The sequence below is a fragment of the Anomaloglossus baeobatrachus genome, chromosome 6, assembly GCF_048569485.1.
Source record: "Anomaloglossus baeobatrachus isolate aAnoBae1 chromosome 6, aAnoBae1.hap1, whole genome shotgun sequence".
NCBI classification, from domain to species: domain Eukaryota; kingdom Metazoa; phylum Chordata; class Amphibia; order Anura; family Aromobatidae; genus Anomaloglossus; species Anomaloglossus baeobatrachus.
In genome coordinates this window covers 571598744-571623000 of record NC_134358.1, presented here as the reverse complement: position 1 = coordinate 571623000, position 24257 = coordinate 571598744, and the positions used below count along the sequence as shown (strand labels likewise).

General features: G+C 46.4%; 1 protein-coding gene across 1 annotated transcript in view; it reads left to right on the top strand.

Annotated features, from left to right (window-relative positions):
• Positions 1-24257, top strand: part of LOC142243708 (uncharacterized) — a 478920-nt gene that overhangs the window by 312028 nt on the left and 142635 nt on the right. The window contains 1 exon segment of the mRNA XM_075315885.1: positions 12988-13575. Within this exon segment, the coding sequence (XP_075172000.1) occupies positions 12988-13575 (588 nt within the window).

Here is a 24257-nt window from a genome sequence, read left to right as displayed (position 1 = left end):
GCAGCGTGCGCGGACGTCCCTGCCTCCTTCCGGCTTCCGGGCACGTGAGGAATCACGTGATTGGGTGCTCAGACATATAGGAGCCGGTCAGCTAGACAGACACTATACCTCTCCTCCCGGAAGAAGCGTTCTTAGGACTGCGAAACGGCCGTCGGAGGTCCCCTCTGACTGGTCCCCCTGAACCACCTATATACTGGTAAGCCTTTCTGCTGGCCTTGTTTACCTTGGTCCCTATGGAGCTGATTTTTCTATTATAAAATTTCACCTCTTTGTACATATTCCCATATGTGACCATGTACTTATCTAGTACCCTTTGGGTAGGTGTAGTTCCATTCACTAATAATAGGTGGCTATACATTCTACATTACTTTTCTGTGTATAGCCTCCCTATCCTCTGTGGACTAGGCCATACTATTTTTAGCCGCAGTTAGCTGCCATATCACCTGCATACTGGAATTTCTCTCCTGATTATGTTCATTTTTGATATGTTTGGTAATTCATGGGGATCTGATGGATTTTTCCCAGGTCTATGCTTCTTAAATGTTTCTTACATGTATTTGTAACGGTTCCTATTAAAATGAATATATTTTGCACGCAAATACTCTGTTTCTCTTGTTCCTTCAAGTGCTTCAAGGGGTTGTGACTTTCATAACCCTGAAAGGTGATTGCAATCGTTTTTATGGTCACAATTATCCATACACCCAAGTCTTTTTTTTTTTTTTTTTTTTTTTTTTTTTTTTTAGTGCACGTTTTACCCAGTGTTTTACAATGGAGTACATAGTTATACATTTTATTTCCTCTGCCCAAATGCATGACCTTACATTTATCTACATTAAACTTCAATTGCCATTTCTCAGCCCAAGCCTCCGGCCTACACAAATCTGCCTGCAATATTAAATTATCCTCCTCTGTATTAATTACCTTGCATAGTTTAGGATCATCTGCAAATATTGAAATTTTACTCTCAATTGCCCCTACAAGGTCATTAATAAATGTGAAAAAGAAGAGAGCCGAATACTGATCCCTGTGGTACCCCACTGTTAACTGTGACCCAGTCCGAGTGTGTTTCATTAATAACCACCCTTTGTTTCCTTTCACTGAGCCAGTACTTAAAGGGAACCAGTCGTCATCAGGATTTTTGTATATAACCTAAAGTCAGTGCTATAGAATCAGGCTGATTCTCTACATACCTTTAGTGGTCAGCCGGATGTTTAGGTTTTGAAATTCAATAAAGTAAAGTTTATAAAATTGGCAGCTTCTTGAGTGACAGCAGCTGAGGATCAGCTAATAGCTGGGTGGGTATTCATATTGGTTCCCGCCCCCCTGCCTGTTGTTCCTCCCTTTCTGTTATTTATGTGTGAAGCCCCGCCGGTGCTGTATCGGTGCATACCTTCAGGGACTCCACGTAGCTGGTTCTGGTCACAGGTAGGGAATCTTCGGTTTTGATCGTGACGCCACTCTCAGTATTGCGGTCAGTGGGGACCGCCACTGCAGGTTAGGGGACGCCTGGGGCTGATGGTGGGTGCAGTCGGATGTAGTAGCCTCCTGAGAGTGAGGCAAGCCCCAGGGCCCTGTGTAGGTTTGTAGTACCACAAGTCGCAGAATGACTCACACAGGCAGAACTGTCTTTCAAGGGCTTTACTCACATTTGATGGCAGGGTGAGTAGCCCGGGCGTAGCTGGGATGAACCAGATGGGAACCAGGTATCCTTCAGGCTGACTTTATGAGGGTGACTACTGACTCGCCTTCCTTAGCCCTTGGTGGTTTGGGGTGACCCCGACTTTGAGTCCCTATGGGGGTCGCCCAGGGAAGATGCTGCAGCCTCTCTCCCCCTTTTGTTTGCCGTTTGCTTGTTCCCCGGACCAGGCCACTCCAGCTGCTTGCCTCCTGTGACCTATGGGCCCTCACTGCGGTTACGTGGCTGCGGCTTTTGTGGTGTTGTGGTGTGGGCTTTGAGAGCCCCACACCGGCAGGTTTAGCAGAAGAAAGCTGGATCTATCTTCGCTTCGGGATCTGCCGCCCGGTTGGGCCTGGTGCTCTCTAGCAGTCTCCTTACTTCCCACTCCGTGCTTTCTCTCTAGCTGAAGCTGGCTTTCAGGTAGCACTCCTAGTTGACCGTTCTCCCCCGTCAGTAGCCACTGCGCGGGCGCTGTTAGACAGCATCAACCCCACAGGTCTGCTCCTCACTGAGCCCTCTGGAGTTCTCCTCTAACTGACTCACTGCTCCTCCTCTCCTGTTCTTGCCTACGCCACCTAGCAACCAGACTCTCCACCACACCCCTTGAGAGGAGATGGAGGCTTTTGACCCCCTGCCACTATTCCAGTGGAGGTATAGGCTTTGCCCCCTCCTGGGATCCCCAGGGGTCCTCTCAAAGGTACATGTGTGAGACCTGATCACTATGCGCCTGTGTTCCACACCCCTGTCAGCCTTCTGGATTACCTGTATTGTACTGTCCCCAGCATGGGTGCAGTACTCAGTGGTGCCTGACCAGGTCAGGGGCGCCACATTCCCCCTTAGTTATCACCAGCACGTCCTCGGGCTGCAAGACAACATTTTAAAATGCATAAAACATTAAAACATGTAAAACATTTAAAAGCACCAGGTACCATACATCACCACCCTCCACCCACAAGTCCGTTAACCCACCCAAAACCCTTTCACGTTGGCCGCGACTTCAGCCACTTCTGGCAGGATGTAGAGGCGGCTTTCATGGGCTGGTGGTCTTCAGGGTATACCTGGCCTGGTGGATCCGCGCCTTCAGCCTCTTCTGGCAGGATGCAGAGGCGGCCTCCACAGTTGGTGCTGACCAGGTACCCTCTTTGTGGTGGTGAGCCAAGGCCCCATAAACAGGCGTGCTCTCTGGTTGCAGGTGAGCCAAGGCCCTATATACGGACGGGCTCCTCCTGGTTGCAGACGAGCCAAGCCCCTAAACAGGCTGACTCTGGTGGCGGTGGTGCCCTCTGGTGTAACTATTTACACTGCGAGAGTTTGTGGCTATAGCCAGTTCATAGCCTTAAGGTTTATGGTTTTTCTCACAATAGTTTTTGTGGGCACATTACTTGAACGTAAACGTTGCAAAACAAACTTTTCAAACTGGTCAAAACAGTAACTTCTCTTCTTACTTTACTTTACTCCTCTTTACCAGGGCTTGAGCCTGTATGGCTGCGGCACCTGCTGCTTTCCTGCTCTTTGTCGTCGTCTGTGGTCGTTTCATCCGTAGGTTCTTTTTCTCTGCTTTGTCTTCCTTCTCTTTCTTTAGGACTTTGTGTTACGTCCAGGGCATACAATCCTCTTTCGCCTTGATGCATAGTAAACTGGACTGAATCTCCCATCTTTAGATTTCTGCCAGGGTGTCCTCTAGGCAGATGAGCTCTCACATCTCTTCTGTTGACAAATATCCCTTCTTTGATACCAGGGGCTACGATGAATCCATATCCACTTCTCAGATTGAAATCCTCCACTACTCCTCTGAAAAGGGGTCCTCTGGCCTGGGCTTTGGACCTTCTCAGGGCTCGTTTTTCTTGCAGGTCTCTGGCGGTGACTTCTCTCTGCTCTGGAGATGACGGTGCAGGGGATAGTTGCGTTCTGTTGCGGTGTGTCTTACGGGCTGGATTCTGTAGGGTGCAGCTCACAAACTCCCAGGTAAGGCTTTTGGGCAGTTCTTCTTCTGCAGATGGTGTCAGGTCTTCCTCATCCCAGCGAGAATAAGGCAGCATCTCTGGCTCTGGGTATGGCTCTGGAGTCAGCCCCTCAACCTCCTGGCCTCCTCCCCCCCTTAGTTCTTCCTGGCACTCCTTGGGTAGCAGTGCTGGGGATGGACTTCTTTCTGCCGGCCCAGGTGGGGAACTCTTTGCCGTGGTTGCTGCAGGAGCTGTCGGGATACTCTTTGGGGTGTGCGGAGGGAGCATGTACCGCTCCACCATCTCCCGTGGGAACTTAGCTTCCAGGTCGGCTTTTAGCTGCCAGTATGCGGAGTCCTCACCTACCAGAGATTGCCTAGCAGGGACTTCCTGAACCTGGGGAGCCTTGTCTGCTCTGGCCTTGCAGGCCGGGGTAAATGGTACGTCAGCCTTGTCTTGGCGGGCCGCGCCTGGCATGGCGGCGGCCTGGTCTTGGCGGGCCGCGCCTGGCATGGCGGCGGCCTGGTCTTGGCGGGCCGCGCCCTGTATGGCGGCGGCCTGGTCTTGGCGGGCCGCGCCCTGTATGGCGGCGGCCTGGATCGGCGTCGCAGCTGCGATGGGGTCTGTGCAGGCTGGGCTGGGCATCGCTGCAGGGACCGGGTCTTGGTGGGCCGAGCAGGGCATCGCTGCGGCGGCCGGGGCTTGGCGGGCCGAGCAGGGCATCGCTGCGGCGGCCGGGGCTTGGCGGGCCGAGCAGGGCATCGCTGCGGCGGCCGGGGCTTGGCGGGCCGCACCTGGCGTGGCTGCGGCCTGGTTCAGCGTCGCTGTTGCAGTGGGCTCTGTGCAGGCTGAGCTGGCCGTCGCTGCAGCAGTCTGGGCTTGGCGGGCCGCGCCTGGCGTGGCTGCGGCCTGGTTCAGCACCTCACTTGCGGCGCGGACGAGCGTTGCTGCGGCGGTGGGGTCTTGGCGGGCCGGGCCTAGCAGGGCGGCGGCCTGGGTCAGCGTTACGCCTGCGGCGCGGATGAGGGTCGCGGTGGCAGCCGGTTCTTTGCGGGCCGAGCAGGGCATCTCTGCGGCGGGCTGGGCTTGGCGGGCCGCACCTGGCATGGCTGCGGCCTGGCTCAGCGTCGCCACACCGGGCGCCTCTTCAGGGACCGCGGGCGTGGCAGCAGGGGTCGGGGCATCCGGGCCGGCAGGGGCAACACTGGACTCACCCATCGGTAGCAGCATCGGGGTCTGAGTCGTCACCGCCCGGTCTGGCACTCGGTGCGCGGCTCTCTCCTCGTAGGCCCGAACCGCCGCGGTCATCCATAGAAACTCCTCGCGTCCCTCTCTGATCAGCCTTCCGACCCTGGCTTCCAGTTGATCGCAGAACTCGGCGAGCTCCCGACACCACCAGGCAGCGGAGCCTGGCTCTGGGTCTCTGCACTCAGACGCCATTTTCTCTAGCAAGCTGCTGGCTTCTCTCCTGCTCCGCCGTCTCTGGACGCTTCCGCTCTCTTCGCTGGCAAGCTCAGAACTCTGCAGGGGATCTCTGGGTAGCCACACCTCTTCGTGGGCGGTAACTTCTTCCAGCGCGGGCTGCTGTTGTTTTTCAGCGCGCTTTTCATGGTGGCAATATGGCGGCGCTTCCAATTTTTCAAGCGGACCGCCCAGGCACATGGTCACCTGTCTGAACAGGTCTAGTCCTTATCCTGTTCGTGACGCCAGATGTGAAGCCCCGCCGGTGCTGTATCGGTGCATACCTTCAGGGACTCCACGTAGCTGGTTCTGGTCACAGGTAGGGAATCTTCGGTTTTGATCGTGACGCCACTCTCAGTATTGCGGTCAGTGGGGACCGCCACTGCAGGTTAGGGGACGCCTGGGGCTGATGGTGGGTGCAGTCGGATGTAGTAGCCTCCTGAGAGTGAGGCAAGCCCCAGGGCCCTGTGTAGGTTTGTAGTACCACAAGTCGCAGAATGACTCACACAGGCAGAACTGTCTTTCAAGGGCTTTACTCACATTTGATGGCAGGGTGAGTAGCCCGGGCGTAGCTGGGATGAACCAGATGGGAACCAGGTATCCTTCAGGCTGACTTTATGAGGGTGACTACTGACTCGCCTTCCTTAGCCCTTGGTGGTTTGGGGTGACCCCGACTTTGAGTCCCTATGGGGGTCGCCCAGGGAAGATGCTGCAGCCTCTCTCCCCCTTTTGTTTGCCGTTTGCTTGTTCCCCGGACCAGGCCACTCCAGCTGCTTGCCTCCTGTGACCTATGGGCCCTCACTGCGGTTACGTGGCTGCGGCTTTTGTGGTGTTGTGGTGTGGGCTTTGAGAGCCCCACACCGGCAGGTTTAGCAGAAGAAAGCTGGATCTATCTTCGCTTCGGGATCTGCCGCCCGGTTGGGCCTGGTGCTCTCTAGCAGTCTCCTTACTTCCCACTCCGTGCTTTCTCTCTAGCTGAAGCTGGCTTTCAGGTAGCACTCCTAGTTGACCGTTCTCCCCCGTCAGTAGCCACTGCGCGGGCGCTGTTAGACAGCATCAACCCCACAGGTCTGCTCCTCACTGAGCCCTCTGGAGTTCTCCTCTAACTGACTCACTGCTCCTCCTCTCCTGTTCTTGCCTACGCCACCTAGCAACCAGACTCTCCACCACACCCCTTGAGAGGAGATGGAGGCTTTTGACCCCCTGCCACTATTCCAGTGGAGGTATAGGCTTTGCCCCCTCCTGGGATCCCCAGGGGTCCTCTCAAAGGTACATGTGTGAGACCTGATCACTATGCGCCTGTGTTCCACACCCCTGTCAGCCTTCTGGATTACCTGTATTGTACTGTCCCCAGCATGGGTGCAGTACTCAGTGGTGCCTGACCAGGTCAGGGGCGCCACATATGCTAATTTTACTAGTTACTAATTTCTTCATTAAGATGACGTTGGAGTTGGCGCCTGTACATAGCGCTTATTTACAGCGCCATCTCTGTGACGATCGTGTGACATCCCCCCCCCTACTATTCTTTTGTGGTGCATGCGCCCTTGCATCCTCCGCTCTCGCTGTGACCGCATGAGCACGCGCGGTCACAACAGAAATTGAGAACAGCTGATCGGAGGACGCAATTAGCTGAAGAAGAGGACACTGTGCCAGCGCCAGGACACCGTGCCAGGACAGCATGCAGCGCCAGGACACCATGCCAGCGCAGCGGCACTGACGTCATGGGGTTAGATGAGTCCATTGTGAACTCACCTCACCTAACCCCACGCCGTGCGATCTGGTGCTGATGTCGCTTACATGCTGCTGTTGGCTTGTTCCTCCGGTCTGTCACATTCTCCAATCAGCCGTTCCAGAGGGTGGTCTCCACTTCTGTTGTGACCACATGCGCTTCTGTGGTCACAACGAGAGAAGAAGATGCGAGGGTGCATTTGCCACCCATTCAGCCACAAGAATAGAATAGCAGGGGGTCACACAATCTTCACAAAGATGGCACTGGAGATGAGTGCTATGCGCAGACGCCAACTCCGACGCCATCTTAGTGAAGAAATTAGTAAATAGTAAAATTGGCATAAATAACAGAGGGAGGAACAACAGGCAGGGGGTGGGAATCAATATAAATACCCACCCAGCTATTAGCTGATCCTCAGCTGCAATCACTCAAGAAACCGCTGATTTTATTAACTTTACTTTCTTGGATTTCAAAACCTAAACATCTAAGCTGACCACTAAAGATATGAAGATAATCAGCCTGATAGCACCAGTATAGCACTGGCTTGAGCTTATATATGAAAATCCTGATGATTGGTTCCCTTTAACCTAGTTACACATATATTTCTCGATTTGCATTAAACTGATTTTATGTATGAATTTTTTGTGTGGTACATTATCAAATACCTTTGAAATATCTCTGTATTAAGCTGAGTTATGCTCCGTTATCTCTGTAGTAAGTTCTGTTCTCCTCCCATATCTCTGTAGTAAACTCAGTTCTGCTCCCTTGTCTTTGTAGTAAACTCTGTTCTGCTCCCATATCTCTGTAGTAAGCTCGGTTCTGCTCCCATATCTCTGCACTAAGCTTGGTTCTGCTCCCATATCACTGTAGTAAGCTTGGTTCTGCTCCCATATCTCTGTAGTAAGCTTGGTTCTGCTCCCATATCTCTGTAGTAAGCTTGGTTCTGCTCCCATATCTCTGTAGTAAGCTCTGTTCTGCTCCCATATCTCTGCACTAAGCTTGGTTCTGCTCCCATATCACTGTAGTAAGCTTGGTTCTGCTCCCATATCTCTGTAGTAAGCTTGGTTCTGCTCCCATATCTCTGTAGTAAGCTCGGTTCTGTTCCCGAATCTCTGTAGTAAGCTCGGTTCTGCTCCCTTATCTCTGTAGTAAGCTTGCTTTTGCTCCCTTATCTCTGTAGTAAGCTCGGTTCTGCTCCCATATCTCTGTAGTAAGCTCGGTTCTGCTCCCATATCTCTGTAGTAAGCTCAGTTCTGTTCCCGTATCTCTGTAGTAAGCTCGGTTCTGCTCCCTTATCTCTGTAGTAAGCTCGGTTCTGCTCCCATGTTTCTGTAGTAAGCTTTGTTCTGCTCCCTTATCTCTGTAGTAAGCTCTGTTCTGCTCCCATATCTCTGTAGTAAGTTCGGTTCTGTTCCCGTATCTCTGTAGTAAGCTTGGTTCTGCTCCCATATCTCTGTAGTAAGCTCGGTTCTGCTCCCATATTTCTGTAGTAAGCTCAGTTCTTCTCTCATATCTGTGTAGTAAGCTTGGTTCTGCTCCCATATCTCTGTAGTTAGCTCAGTTCTGCTCCTATATCTCTGTAGTAAGCTCGGTTCTGCTCCCATATCTCTGTAGTAAGCTCAGTTCTGCTCCCATATCTCTGTAGTAAGCTTGGTTCTGCTCCCTTATCTCTGTAGTAAGCTTGGTTCTGCTCCCATATCTCTGTAGTAAGCTCGGTTCTGCTCCCATATCTCTGTAGTAAGCTCAGTTCTGCTTCCTTATCTCTGTAGTAAGCTCTATTCTGCTCCTGTATCTCTGTAGTAAGCTTTGTTCTGCTCCCTTATCTCTGTAGTAAGCTCAGTTCTGCTTCCTTATCTCTGTAGTAAGCTCGATTCTGCTCCCATATCTCTATAGTAAGCTTGGTTCTGCTCCCATATCTCTGTAGTAAGCTTGGTTCTGCTCCCATATCTCTGTAGTAAGCTTGGTTCTGCTCCCACATCTCTGTAGTAAGCTCGGTTCTGCTCCCATATCTCTGTAGTAAGCTTGGTTATGCTCCCATATCTCTGTAGTAAGCTCGGTTCTGCTCCCATATCTCTGTAGTAAGCTCGGTTCTGTTCCCATATCTCTGTAGTAAGCTTAGTTCTGTTCCCATATCTCTGTAGTAAGCTCGGTTCTGCTCCCATATCTCTGTAGTAAGCTTGGTTATGCTCCCATATCTCTGTAGTAAGCTCGGTTCTGCTCCCATATCTCTGTAGTAAGCTCGGTTCTGTTCCCATATCTCTGTAGTAAGCTCAGTTCTGCTCCCATATCTCTGTAGTAAGCTTGGTTCTGCTCCCATATCTCTGTACTAAGCTCAGTTTTGCTCCCATATCTCTGTACTAAGCTCAGTTCTGCTCCGCATGTATGTAGTCATCTTTGTCCTGTTCTCTTGTCTCTATAGTCAGTTAGTTCAGCCTCTATCTATGTAGCCAGTTTGCTTCTGTTGCACTATCTATATACGCAGTAAGCTCAGTCCTGTTCCCATATCTACTGTATGTACCAGACTGTTGTTAAAGCCTCTTTCCTCTGCTGCTTCAAAGCTGCAACCAGATATAAACAGGCCAAAGGTGGGTCACCGCAACTCGAGGGCCACTGCATTGTGCTTGCCCCCAGGCTGAAATGTCCCAGCCAGCCCCTGAGTATAGAGAAGAAACCTAGTTCAGCTTTATCTCTCCTGACTATATGAAGTTTCACTCCATGTTTGAGGTGACTATATAAAGAAAGATGTCCTCCTCAGTATGCACTGGAATACATTCTGGGAGTTGTAGTGCTTCCTTCCTCTCCCTGGACTAAGCTGAACTGGTTTGTACCAGCTTACAGGAAGTGTCAGCCCTGAGCGGGGAGGCTCCTCCCATCGTTTCTGTGGCAGTTTGTGGTAAGGAGGCTGAATACCTAACGTTTATACCCAAACATCAGCCAGTAGATGGCAGCAGAGTATACAGCACAATGCAGAGTTATCAGTCCTCAGTGTCCGTGAAGAGGGGAGCCGTGTGATGGCCGGCCTTGCTTCCCCTGACTTCTGTAGATATGGATGAGTGCAGATGTCTCCTTACCTTTTGAGAGTGACTCCATGCGTTCTTGCAGGATTCTTCGTCATAGACCGGGAAGGAGATGGCAATAATCACATGACAGTCTTAATAAAAATAACTGGAACTTCTTTATTCTTGCGTATTCAGTATCCGTTCTTCTGGTCCATAGGACCCCCGTGCTCTGTTCTTCTGTCCCCATAGGAAAACTCTGCTGACTTGCCCTAGGAAGCTTCCTCCAGCAGCTAAGTCCTGTAGCTTTATCTTCCCCCGGTATCCATTCCTTATGCGACTGCCGTGTCTCACTCTGATATATGACCTCTAGTCTCCATCAATTAGTGATGTAATAAAGTCCAAAAGTAGACCTAAATTATGCTAAAGTATTACAAAATGTTATTAGTGAAGTCTGAGCACACGGTACAGAAAGTGTTAAATTAAAAGAATTACAAAGAAAAACAGCGCAGTGTGGTCGATCCTGTAATATTATACAGTAAATAACATGATGGAAAATATTAAACATCACATCTATATAATGAGCTCACACTTTCATGGAGAGTGTCAAATATTAATGCCTAGGATGCTCAAAAAAGGAGGATTTAACCTTGTGTATAGATTTTACAAATTAACATACATTATGGTAGTTATATATGTCAGTCATTACATGCATTATTGTAACATCAACTTAATGAGTTTCATAATGTCTAAACAATATCTGCACACTAAATTGCACACAGAACCTTCTATGCCCTGCACCTCGACGCGTTTTATAGAGATCATGTGATCAGTTTGTGTTCTATTCGCGCTCTTGCCCTCGCCCCTGACGCGCAGCCTCTTCAGCACCATTACGAGGTCCCACTGAAGATGGCAGGCTACAGTGTCCCACCGGTCCGAAGTCGATTTGCCGCCAGTCAGCCAGGTGAGGTCTTGATACCTTGTGAAGGGATCCCTCCTTGCTCAGGCAAGCTCTATACACAAGCCTTGCCTAGCACGTTTCCTGCTACTTCTACTGACTCTATTCTTTCCTCACACATACTGTAAAAGTCCAGTCACACTAAACAACTTACCAGAGATCCCAACAACGATAGGGATCGCTAGTAAGTTGCTAGGAGGTTGCTGGTGAGATGTCACACTGCGACGCTCCAGCGATCCCACCAGCAACCTGACCTGGCAGGGATCGCTGGATCGTCGCTACACGAGTTGCTGGTGAGCTCACCAGCAACCAGTGACCAGCCCCCAGCGCCGCGTGGAAGATGCTGCGCTTGGTAACTAAGGTAAATATCGGGTAACCAACCCGATATTTACCTTGGTTACCAGCGCACGCAGCTACACGTGCAGAGAGCAGGGAGCAGCGCACACTGAGCGCTGGCTCCCTGCTCTCCTAGTTACAGCACACATCGGGTTAATTACCCAATGTGTGCTGCAGCTAAATGTGCACAGATCATGGAGCAGCACACACCGGGTGCAGCTGCACAGGGTACATATATAGGGTATAGAGTACAGGGTGCAGCTGCAGGGAGCAGCGCACACCGCTTAGCGCTGGCTCCTTGCTCTCCTAGTTACAGCACACATCAGGTTAATTACCCGATGTGTCCTGCAGCTAAATGTGCACAGAGCAGGGAGCAGCGCACAATGCTTAGCGCTGGCTCCCTGCTCTCCTAGTTACAGCACACATCGGGTTAATTACCCGATGTGTCCTGCAGTTACATGTGCACAGAGCAGGGAGCAGCGCACAATGCTTAGCGCTGGCTCCCTGCTCTCCTAGTTACAGCACACATCGGGTTAATTACCCGATGTGTCCTGTAGCTACATGTGCACAGAGCAGGAGCCTGCACTGACAGCTGAGAGCGGCGGAGGCTGGTAACAAAGGTAAATATCGGGTAACCAAGGACAGGGCTTCTTGGTTACCCGATGTTTACATTGGTTACCAGCCTCCGCAGAAGCCGGCTCCTGCTGCCTGCACATTTAGTTGTTGCTCTCTCGCTGTCACACACAGCGATCTGTGCTTCACAGCGGGACAGCAACAACTAAAAAATGGCCCAGGACATTCAGCAACAACCAACGACCTCACAGCAGGGGCCAGGTTGTTGCTGGATGTCACACACAGTGACATCACTAGCAACATCGCTGCTACGTCACAAAAGTTGTTCGTTAGCAGCGATGTTGTTGCGATGTTGCTTAGTGTGACGGGGCCTTAACCCCCTGCTCACTCCTCCCATCTTAGCTCCGTTTCCATAACAACCCTCTGTCTGCTCTTTCTTGTATTCCTTGTCTAATTCCTATAGCTAAGTAAGCTACTCCCATCCTCCACCACCTACTGCTGGTTCCCTAGTTCCACTAAGACTATCTAAGATACTCCTGTACTATATCCCCTGCTGAAAACAGCACAAGGGACCAGTACATGTTATACACAATATTTACAATACACCGACATATACCTCTTTCCTATTATATGACCAGCCGTGAACGCCAGGTGGAGCTGAACGGAGCGCCTGTTCAGCTCTGCTACATCTTATCTTTACTTTACACTTGCAATACCTATTTCCACCACACCGTAGGAGAGGGTGCTATTCGCCGTCCTCCTACACCATGCATTATACATCTCCTAAATCGGCGGCTAAAGTAATTCTGGAGCAGATCTACTGCCGCAGGACAACTGTTTCCCTCAGCAGTGGTAGAACGGGTACTGGGATATCACACTGGGCAATGATCTAGAACATTAGTAGAATTGACTGTTTATGCAATGTTTGCCCCAAGTAATCAGTTAATAATACAGATTTGCTGTGTACATCGCAGTTGTGTGGGATTTCTTTATATATTTATTTAGATATATAATTTTTAAGGTTATATTATTCTAAAATAATAACTTCAGTGTTTTTCTTGGCAGATGACTGTACCAGGAGCTCCAAAGGACATCTGATATTTTCAAAATTTAAAGCAGATGATTGTAGTATCAGACAAAATGCATCTACACAGCGTGCCAACATCTCACATATACCCCCGGCCGTTCACAGCAGAGATCACTCATCCAATGATTTTAATGAAGTATTTTCTCCTAATTCATCGCAGACTGTTAAACAAAATAAAAGTCACAGAAGAAATGAAGAAGATAAAAGAAGTCCTAGGAGGAAAAAGCCATTTTCATGTTCAGAATGTGGGGAATGTTTTACTCAGAAATCACATCTTTTTACACATGAGAGAATTCACACAGGAGAGAAGCCATATTCATGTTCACAATGTGGGAAATGTTTTAATCAAAAATCAAATCTTAATGTGCATGAGAGAATTCACACAGGGGAGAAGCCATATTCATGTTCAGAATGTGGGAAATGTTTTACTCAAAAATCAAATCTTATTAAACATGAGATCATTCATATAAGAGAAAAGCCATTTTTTTGTCCAAAATGTGGGAAATGTTTTAATCAAAAATCAAATCTTAATGTGCATGAGAGAATTCACACAGGAGAGAAGCCATATGTATGTTCAGAATGTGGGAAATGTTTTACTCAGAAATCAGATCTTGTTAAACATGAGAGAATTCACACAGGGGAGAAGCCATATTCATGTCCAAAATGTGGGAAATTTTTTGCTAAAAAATCAAGTCTTATTATACATGACAGAATTCACACAGGAGTGAAGCCATATTCCTGTTCAGAATGTGGGAAAAGTTTTTCAATCAAATCACATCTTGTTAGACATGAGAGAATTCACACAAGAGAGAATGTATTTTCATGTTGAGAATTTTTAATAAATGTTTTATTTGGAAATCATCTTTTACATACATACAAAAGTTTACACAGAAAAGTATTTTTATAGTTAAATTGTGTCAAAAAGTACTGTACATGATGTTTTGAGACCTTAGGTTTCTATGGTCTTTTTACCTTCCTGGAGTGATACTCTTGCTCTTAATGGAAAGTGCCGTTTTTATTTTGTTTAAAAATAAAATATTACATAACATGTTTTAACCAATGTTGCATTGTATTTGTTTTTTTTGTTTTGATTTTTTTTAATACAGCCACTGGAGGCTGCCATTTTACTTTGCAGTTATGTAAGAGTCACTGCACGACACTTAGGGGTACTTTGCACGTTGCGACATCGCTGCTGCGATGTCGTCGGGGTCAAATCGGAAGTGACGCACATCCGGCGCCAGGAATGACGTCGCAACGTGTAAAGCCTAGATGCACCGATAAACGATCGCAAAAGCGTCGTAAATCGGTGATCTGTGTAGTGTCGGTCATTTCCATAATTTCGCTGCAACGTCAGGTACGATGTTGTTCCTCGTTCCTGCGGCAGCACACATCGGTGTGTATGAAGCCGCAGGAGCGAGTAACATCTCCTTACCTGCCTCCACCGGCTATGCGGAAGGAAGGAGGTGGGCGGGATGTTTACTTCCCGCTCATCTCCGCCCCTCCGCTTCTATTGGCCGCCTGCCGTGTGACGCCGCACGACCCGCCCCCTTAGGCCAGAGCGACGTCGCAGAGCAGGTAAGTGTGTGTGAAGCTGCCATAGCGATAATTGTCACTACAGCAGCTATCACAAGAGATCTCATCTGCGACGGGGGCGGGGACTATCGCACTCGGCATCGCTAGAAAGTACCCCTTAGACTGCAAATACTGCAGCTCCTAGGCATAGGAAACATTAGTCGGATACTGTCCCTATCTCCTACACTGGACCCACATCCCCTGTGAACTTGGCTCACTTTGGTTGGCTACTCAAGTCACAGTTATATGTGTGACCTGGTGCCATCATGATTGCACAGCACTGTCTGCTGGGCTCCATTTATTCTCCATTGCCAAGACCTGTAACTGGAAGCAGTACTGTCAACTTATGGTATAAGTTCCTGGGTTGAAAGGAGGACAAGCTGTAAAGACTGGAGCACGGCATAGACTGGAGAGCAGCAATGAAAATCTTGGAGAGGACCAGAAAAGACCGGAGGAGCAGCGTGGAAGAGAGGAGCAGTGAGGACAGAAGAAGTGATGACAGCAGGGGCCATGGAGATTGAATGTAGCAGCCTTTCGTGAGTATCAGGGCTGTGGCGTTGAATGGCCAGATGGCTGGATGGTGCTTTTCCAGAATGACCCTCATGATGGCAGCACAGGAGTTGTCCCTCACATCCTCTACAGGGACAGGAAGCACACAAGAGGTTAAGACCCCTGACACCCCTCTCAGTATTGTTTCTTGTCCCTGAGGAGGACACACACAGGAGTACAGGCGCTGTTGTGCAAACATTTACCTGTGGACAGACTCGGGGAGGTCCATCCCTCTCCTTCCTTCTGTCAAAAGGTCCGAAGCTGACACCTCTCAAGGAGAAGTCCTTAAACCTGTGCCAGACAAGCGGGACGACGCTCCTGGTTTCTAGCCTTTGTGTGAACTGGTGCAACTGCGAGAAAGGAAACTAGGAGTACTGCAGGCAAGGCCATATCTGCCACTAAACACTGGAGGTCCGGTGCCTAGGGCGGCGAGCTGCAGGGGCAGCACCAAAAGAGAGACAAAATGTATTTATTTATTTTTAATTCCCCTTCATTTGCTGTCTTTTTAGAGGAGGGGGGAACATGCAGCTTCATATATTTGTATTCACATGTTTAATTTCAATGAATTTTATTAAGATTTACAAAAAAAACAAAAAACAAAACAAACCATTAACAGGAAAGGTAAAATCAAGTTAATGACCTGTATAATAGTATAATACAAGCAATCAAGTAAAAACAAGAACGGGAAGAAAGGAAATAGAGAAAGAGGGGACGCAAAGGAAAGAGAAGGAGTCTTTATTACAAAGGGAGAGAAGAAGAGTGGTGGAAACAATTGGAGAATATTCTATAAGTTGCAAAGACAAATATGTAAAGAACCAAAAAAAAAACAAAAAGGCTAAAAAAACAGGTTAAATTAGTTATATAAACACAGTTTTATATAGACTCAGTATAATGCGGTATTAACAGATGATACAAACGTTCAAGAAAAAAGAATGAACAAAGAAGAACAATACATGGGGAAGTTATACCTTAAATTTGGTAAATTTCTCGTAAATCCTTTTTTAAAAGGCTTTGGTTACTGTGGAAAACTGTGACGCAACGAGTTCCATCTCCTGAGGTGCGATGCAAAGTAATTATTCCAGAAAGTGCAACTCTTTTCATAATTACAGCGTAAAGAGATTTTGTTAATAATGTCATTAATGGATGCAGTCAGTGGCCTTCTTCAGCCACTATTGTGATTTTCACTACTAACAATATATGTATTCTCATTGGCAGGGGCGTAACAACCACGGTTGCAGAGGTCAGCATCGCGACCGGGCCTGGTGCCCGCTCTGCAGAGAAGAAGCCGGCTCCTCTTGTGACGCCCTGCTCTAAAGCATTTCTTACTGTTATGAGGGGTTTAAAGTCCAAGTCTGTTAATTTATTTTTTGTTTTCAATTCATGAAAGAAGACCAAGTCAATACCGTTATGTCTGTCTTTGATTTATTTTTTTAAAGGGGTGGTTCACCCATTTTTCTAAATTCTCCCTATCAATTTAATTTGCTATTTCAATTCTCTTCTAAAGTACCTTGTGTTTTCAGTTGTGGCACTGAGTGGTGCCATCCCACTCGCTCAGTGCCGGCCACATGACCCCAGGTTTTGTGGACGCTGGCATCTGCTGTTGTCACGTCAACTTCCGGGCTCTGAAAGTTGACATTACCTCAGCAGCTCCAGCAGCCACTCACCCTGAGTGACTGGGCTGTAGGCGGGGATTCACCACATGTCACAGCCCAGCATCAAGAGGAGAAAGAGAGGAGGAGTCTTCTTGGGTGAGTATCTTATCACACTATGGGGGATGGGAGGGCAAGCAGGGGGTAGTGCGGGGGGAGGCAGAGTGCAGTGCGGGGGGAGGCAGAGTGCAGTGCAGAGGTGAGCAGAGCACAGTGCGGGGGAGGCAAAACAGTGCAGGTGAGCAGAGCAGCGCGGGAAAGCATCGCTTTACAGGGGAACATAGACCAGAGCAGCGCAGGGAACAGAGCTATGACTGTTCTTTCAGCCAATCCCCAACGTTCTGTTCTTCATTGACTGGGACGACAGTGAGTATGGTATGGATCGTGTTGGTGCCCCCTTATTGGATTACTCTGGACCCGGATTAGGAATTTTGCAGGGGAATAAATTGGTAAATGAGGGTGTATCTTGTCTTTATTTCTGTAATAATTTTCACTTTTGATGTCTTTCAGATTTGCTTTTTTGAATCGTTGTGGGATCTCGCTATGGACTACGTCGGAATTTTATTATTTTTTTTAAATTGTAATAAATTCCTGAACAAGGGATGTAGTCAGGTTTTTTTTGTACATATATTTTTTTTCTTTGTTCAGCTACTGGATTAGTAATGGGGGTGTCTGATAGTCGCTCACCATTACTAATACCAGGGTTTGATGTCAGCTGACAATTCACAGCTGACATCAACCCCATTTATTACCCTGTTTGCCACTGCAGCAGGGCAACAAGAAGAGCTGAGGCAAAGAGCCCAGAATGGTGCATCTAATGGATGCGCCACTTCTGGGGCGGCTACGGCCTGCTATTTTTAGGCTGGGAGGGTCCAATAACTATGGGCCTCCCCAGCCTGAGAATACCAGACTACAGCTCTGTGCTTTACCTTGACTGATGATCCAATTTGTGTGTGAGAGGGGAACCCACGTATTTTGTTTTAAATTATTTATTTCATTAAAATAGCATGGGGTGCCCTCTGTCTTGGATTATCAACCAATGTAGAACTGCCAGCTGAGGTCTGCAGGCAGCAGCTAAAAATAGAAATGTAGCTCCGGCACACCTTGGAGAAAATAAGGCAGAAAGTCTTGGGTGGTGCTGAATGAGTTTTTATTGAACACAAAAAGTAAAGTCTGTCCCCACGTTTCGGTCCAAATAGGACCTTTCTCAAGGGTTCTATCAGACTAAAACATTGGAATCAGTAATCAAATTGCACCAAGGCGAAAACGCATGGGGTCATCATAGACATGAGGATGCTAGTATAGGTACTGTAACCATGTGACAAAGTTTCCACATAGGTAATTCTATGATATCTGGAGGAGCCATACTAGGATGTCTTAAGGAAGCGGGAGACTAAAGTGTAGTCTGGTCATATATTGTAGGACGGGGTGGGCCCAATATAAACAGACAGTGTGTGATATCAAGAGGGATGTCCTGTAATAACAGGGTAAACCAGGCAGTTGCAGCTTATCTACGTGATTAGAGCAGGAGAGCCGGGTCACTGAAGGCGGGACTAATAAGTATTAAGCCTGTTATAAAAGGTAAGGAGAAGCATAACGCAGTAGTGTAACAAGGTAAATGCCTTCAGTTTGATCAGAAGAGGAATCCTCTGGCCCGGTTTACTTCGCGTCAGTGCCAGCAACATGTGTTTCAGGACAGATCCTGAGGGGTATCACTAAGAGGAGATGAGGATGTCAGGTGACATATAGGGAGCACTGGACAGTGCCTGTGTCCGGGTAGGAGCGTCCTGGCTGCAGCAGCCACCCCGTCATACAATATATGACCAGACTACACTTTAGTCTCCAGCTTCCTTAAGACATCCTAGTACGGCTCCTCCTGATATCATAGAATTACCTATGTGGAAACTTTGTCACATGGTTACAGTACCTATACTAGCATCCTCATGTCTATGATGACCCCATGCGTTTTCGCCTTGGTGCAATTTGATTACGGATTCCAATGTTTTGGTCTGATAGAACCCTTGAGAAAGGTCCTATTTGGACCGAAACGTGGGGACAATAAAAACTCATTCAGCACCACCCAAGACTTTCTGCCTTATTTTCTCCAAGGTGTGCCGGAGCTACATTTCTATTTTTAGTGGCTATTTTTCTCCAGAGCACCCAACCAGATAGTGAGCCAGGTTTATCATTGCTGTAGGCAGCAGCTGTCTGCTTCACCTTAGCTGGCTACCAAAAATAGGGAGGACCCCATGTTTTGTTTTTTTTTTGGTTTGGAATATATTTTATTTGGGGCCGAAAACACAGCTAAACACCTATTAGTGCCACATGAAAGGCAATGAGTGCAAGCTTACAAAATGCAGAGGGTGGGACATTATATATGTGTTGCACACTATCTATCCATCTAGCTTTGGACTGTTTTGAAAACTTCATGTTGTAAATGCACATCACACGGATGATACAGACGACACACTGACAACACAAGGAGGCAAGGGGGAAAAAGCACTCGCATGACATATGGAATGACACTCGAATCTCTCTCTGAGACACTTCAGGAGCAACATTGGAGCTACGAATATATTTTATATTCAGATGTGACTGCACCCTTACCTGTGCTTGTTATAAAAAAAAAAATATGGGGACCCCCACATCATTTTTTTTTCCAATTATTTATTTTATTTTTTCACATGTTTTGCCGGCCAATCATAATTTCGATACACACACACACACACACTATGAACTATATCAGAATGAACAGAAGATGACACCTGGTTGTGTAGAGCTTGGAGCCAATATGATCTCGCTCTCAGCTTCAGGGCTCATTCAGATGACCCTTCTTTTTGTCCTGGTCATGCTCGTGGCTGCTCACACACTGCTGTATGAGCCCCTGCAGTGACGGGGCCTGACCTAATGATGTTAGCTCAGGTCACTGCACTGCTCTCCCAGCCAATGGGAAACATTCTGTTCTTCATTGACTGGGACAGTGAGTATGGATCATCATGGGACCCCCTTATCAGATTACGCTGGACCCGGTTTTGTTTTTTATTTTAAATTAATTGGGGAAAGAGGGAATGTTTGGGGGAGGGGTTAGTGATGTCGGGTATTTGATAGACGCCAAGACATCACTAATGCCAGGGCTTGATGCCAGGTGACATTACACATCTGGTATCAACCCAATATATTACCCCGTTTGTCACCGCACCAGGGCAACGGGATAAGCTGGGTCGAAGCGCCAAGTTTGGCGCATCTAATGGATTCGCCACTTCTGGGGCGGCTGCGGTCTGCTATTTTTAGGCTGGGGAGGGTCCAATAACTGTGGACCTCCCTAGTCTGGGAATACCAAACCACAACTGTCCGCTTTACCTTGGCTGGTGATCTAATTTGGGGGGGCCACGTTCTTTGTTTTAAATTGTTAATTTGATTTCTGTTTTGGATTACTAGCCAAGGGGATGCTGCCAGCTGTGGTCTGCAGGCTGCTGCTGCCTGCTTCACCTTAGCTGGCTATCAAAAATGAGAAGGACCCCATGTTTTGTTTTTTTTTAATTATTTTTTTTTTGCTAAGTACAAGGCTAAACACCCTTTAGTGCCACATAATAGGTACTGAAGGATGCAAGATTACAAAATGCAGGGGAGTAGGACATTATATATGTATTCTTATCTATCTATCCATCCCTCCATCTATCTATCTATCCAGCTATCTATCTTTCTAACTTCTGACTGTATATAACCCTCCCATTTATTTTTTTTCCGGTCCGCAAAAAAACGGAAGGCACACGTATGACACATTGACCGTATACGAAACGGAACAGATGTAGATATCACACGGACGTCACATGGATGCATCCGTGTAAAAACAGGACCGTTTTTTGGAGACCACAAAAACGGGACGGTCGTGTGAATGTAGCCTCAATAAGATGCAGCAGGTGCAGAGACAGAAAAGATGGCAGGGAGGAGTTGGGTGGCGTTCTCAGTGGGTATGAGATACAGGTCTACAGGCCACCGCAAAGCAACATGGAAGTTGTAGGAATTGAACACAGGAAGTCAAGAGAGAGATTAACCCCATCAGAGCTGGAGCCAGCAATGAGGATGTGCTGCTAGAGCATGATAAAAGGTAATATTGCAAAACTAACATAATAAATGTGTGGAGAGGCACATAATAGCAAGATTTAGGAGAAAACAAAAAATCAGTTTTGGTAATTGGACAACTTCTTTAAGCCCATGTTTGCTCTATGAGGATGGAATGGTTTTGTTAAGAGATCCAAGGAACAGATAAGTTTCATTTTTTATGTTTTGGATTTTTTTTTTATTAATCTCTTCCATGCCATAATGGCTGCGTCTAGTGGGGAAATTAGGAGGAGGCAGAGATGGATATAAAATGTGGTCAGATAAGAGATGTGAGCGAGGTGGAATAAGCCAGGGAGATATTACTGTGTATCCAGTTGTGGCTGTTTTATAAGAGTGGTAGAATAATAACAAGATATATTCAGTAAACTAAAGGGTACTTTACACACTGCGATATCGGTACCGATATTGCTAGCGGGCGTACCCTCCCCCGTCGGTTGTGCGACACGGGCAAATCGCTGCCCGTGGCGCACAACATCGCTAACACCCGTCACACGGACTTACCTTCCCTGCTACGTCGCTGTGTCCGGAGATCCACCTCCTTTCTAAGGGGGTGGTTCGTGCAGCGTCACAGCGACGTCACACAGCAGCCGTCCAATAGCAGAGGAGGAGCGGAGATGAGCGGCTGGAACATGCCGTCCACCTCCTTTCCTTCCTCATTGCCAGTGGACGGAGGTAAGGAGATGTTCGTCGCTCCTGCAGTGTCACACATAGCGATGCCGCAGAAACGACGAACAACATCGCTACTGACCAGACAACGATTTTTGTCTCTTTTGCGATCGTTTAAGGTCGCTACAGCCTGTCACACGCTGCGATGTCGCTAACGACGCCGGATGTGCGTCACAAACACTGTGACCCCCGACAATATATCGTTAGCAATGTCATAGGGTGTAAATGGCCCTTAAGGCCGCCTCTTTTTTATTTTTTGTCACTATGTTTTTAGAGATTCTAGCTTTCTTATTATTACAAATATAGCTATTCAGTAATCTCTGAAGTTTTTATAGCTAGTCAACTGCAATTTTCACGGGAATGGCTCTGAATATATAATATTTTATATAATATTTTAAATTGAATAGTTTACCTGGATGGGTACAAAAGGGAAGACGAGTGTGGCGCTGACCTAAGCGCAGTAAATGGTGAAAAGACTTGGATATAAATGAATTCAATGCTCACCTTTTTGAAGGTATAATTCACCTTGAAAGTAGCTGTATTGAGCCACGACAGCTGCCCCTCTTGGCTCGCAGAACTCCCTGGACACTATGAGAGAATACTCCCTTGGGTTCACATAGGCACCACAAAGCAGAACCATAAAAAAATCCAGGCTGAGTGTGATTGCGCTTCCGTATGAGGCCAGAGCGGGGTGATCCTTTTTAAACGTTATTTATTGATGTATTGTTCACATGATCCACATACAACGCGTTTCGGCTAACAAGCCTTCTTCAAGTATAATATAAGCAATAACATAAAAACCATACAGTATAATGTCCCCTTATACAGAAAAGGTTCTTTTTTGAACAAATTAGCTGAAGGGTGTGGTGAAAGACTGAGATAATTGATAAACACACCCTGTATTTAGGCTGACAACAGAGAATGAGGAAGCAATAGCTTTAAAATTAAATTGTAAAATATTATTTATTCCAATGTGATATATCAATGTAGAAAAATAATATTAAATCAACCTATGAAAGTTTTTCTTTTATGTCTTCCATGTGAGAAAAGAAAAAAAAAATAAAATAATATATAAATAAATTAAAAACAGTTTTTTATTCTTGTGTGTAAAATAGATATTCTTATTAAAAAATATATATATCATGTATAAATGTATAAAAAGAGTTGTATGGATATTAAAAAATCTTTAAGGTTCTTTAAAAATTCTTTAAAAACATCCGACTTAGAAAATCTTATAAACAATCTTTTTTTTTGTGAGGGATTGAAGTTGAGTTTAGTTTTTCTTTGTAAATAACTATAAGATTACCTGTATAAATGTTATATAGATGTTATATGGATATTGAAAGAATCTTTAAAAAAAAAAAAAAAAAAGTTTCTTTTTATTACACATTTTCTATTACATCATTTAATCCATTGGGATAAAGAGTCTGCAAGTGATAGCTCCAATATGATTCTTTCCGATTTAATACCTGTCTACGATTTTTGGTCTTTTCGGGTACCTGCTCTATCGGAGTGACCGTTATATTAAAGGACTGATTATATTTCAGTAGACTATGTCTCGATAAACTGTGTTGAAAAAAGCCATTTTTTGTAATTGTGACGATGGCCATTCATACGAGAACGCAGTGATTGAGCTGTACGGCCTACATACTGTAGTCCACAATCACATGTGATAACATAAATAACAAAATCACTGCGACTTGATAAATTTTTTTTAAGCTGATCAGTTCCCCGTTGCATGTGATCTTATGCCCCTGGTCAATTATATTGCAACAACAGCATTTCTTGGAACCATATCTGCTTTATACACACCCTGGTCCAAATTTTCTCTCATGGAATTTTTATTTGTCTTTTTAGGGATTTCTTTTAGTTTACTAGGGGCAACTATGTTCTTGATCGTGTATCCCCTTCTAAAGGTGATCCCTGGTTCCCTTGGGAGTAGCTTATTGAGAATTGGGTTTTTTTTAAAAAATATACCAACATTTTGTTTAGTATGTTAGGTATCAATTTGTTCCCTTTGTTGAAGGTGGTTATAAAATTGAACTTCCAAGAATTAGCCTTATCTGCATTACCCTCCTGGATTGTTTTTAATTCATTAATTTTTTTTTATTTATTTTTAAACAATCTTCTTGAGTTTTCCTGTAATTTTCTTTATATGCTGCTTCTATCAAACTTTGAGTGTACTTTTTTTTCCTTAAATCTATGTTTCAAGACCTTTGATTGGGTAACATAATCTTGTATTGTTGTACATTTTTTCCTAATTCTGAGAAATTGACTAAAGGGAATATTGGTTTTCCACTTAGAATAATGGGCACTTTCAAAATCAAGATAGCCATTGGTATCGACCTTCTAAAGTGGGTTCTAGTTGTAATTGCAGTGTTTCTATGGCTAATTTCAAGGTCCAGATATATACAGTCATATGAAAAAGTTTGTGCACCCCTATTAATGTTAACCTCTTTTCTTTATAACAATTTGGGTTTTTGCTATTTCAGTTTCATATATCTAATAACTGATGGACTTAGTAATATTTCTGGAGTGAAATGAGGTTTATTGTACTAACAGAAAATGTGCAATCCGCATTTAAACAAAATTTGACCGGTGCAAAAGTATGGGCACCTCAACATAAAAGTGACATTAATATTTTGTAGATCCTCCTTTTGCAGAAATCACAGCCTCTAGTCGCTTCCTGTAGCTGTTAATGAGTTCCTGGATCCTGGATGAATAACAGAGAGCACAAGAGAGAGGTGTTCAATGCCGCGCCAATAGATCACTTCAGCAGATGTTCAGATCAGTGTCACTTTATTGTTATTCAGGTCGACGTGTTTCTGGAGCATCTGCCCCCTTCATCAGGACCACCAGGAATAGAAATAACATCCAATTGAGATTGGATGTTATTTCTATTCCTGGTGGTCCTGATGAAGGGGGCAGATGCTCCAGA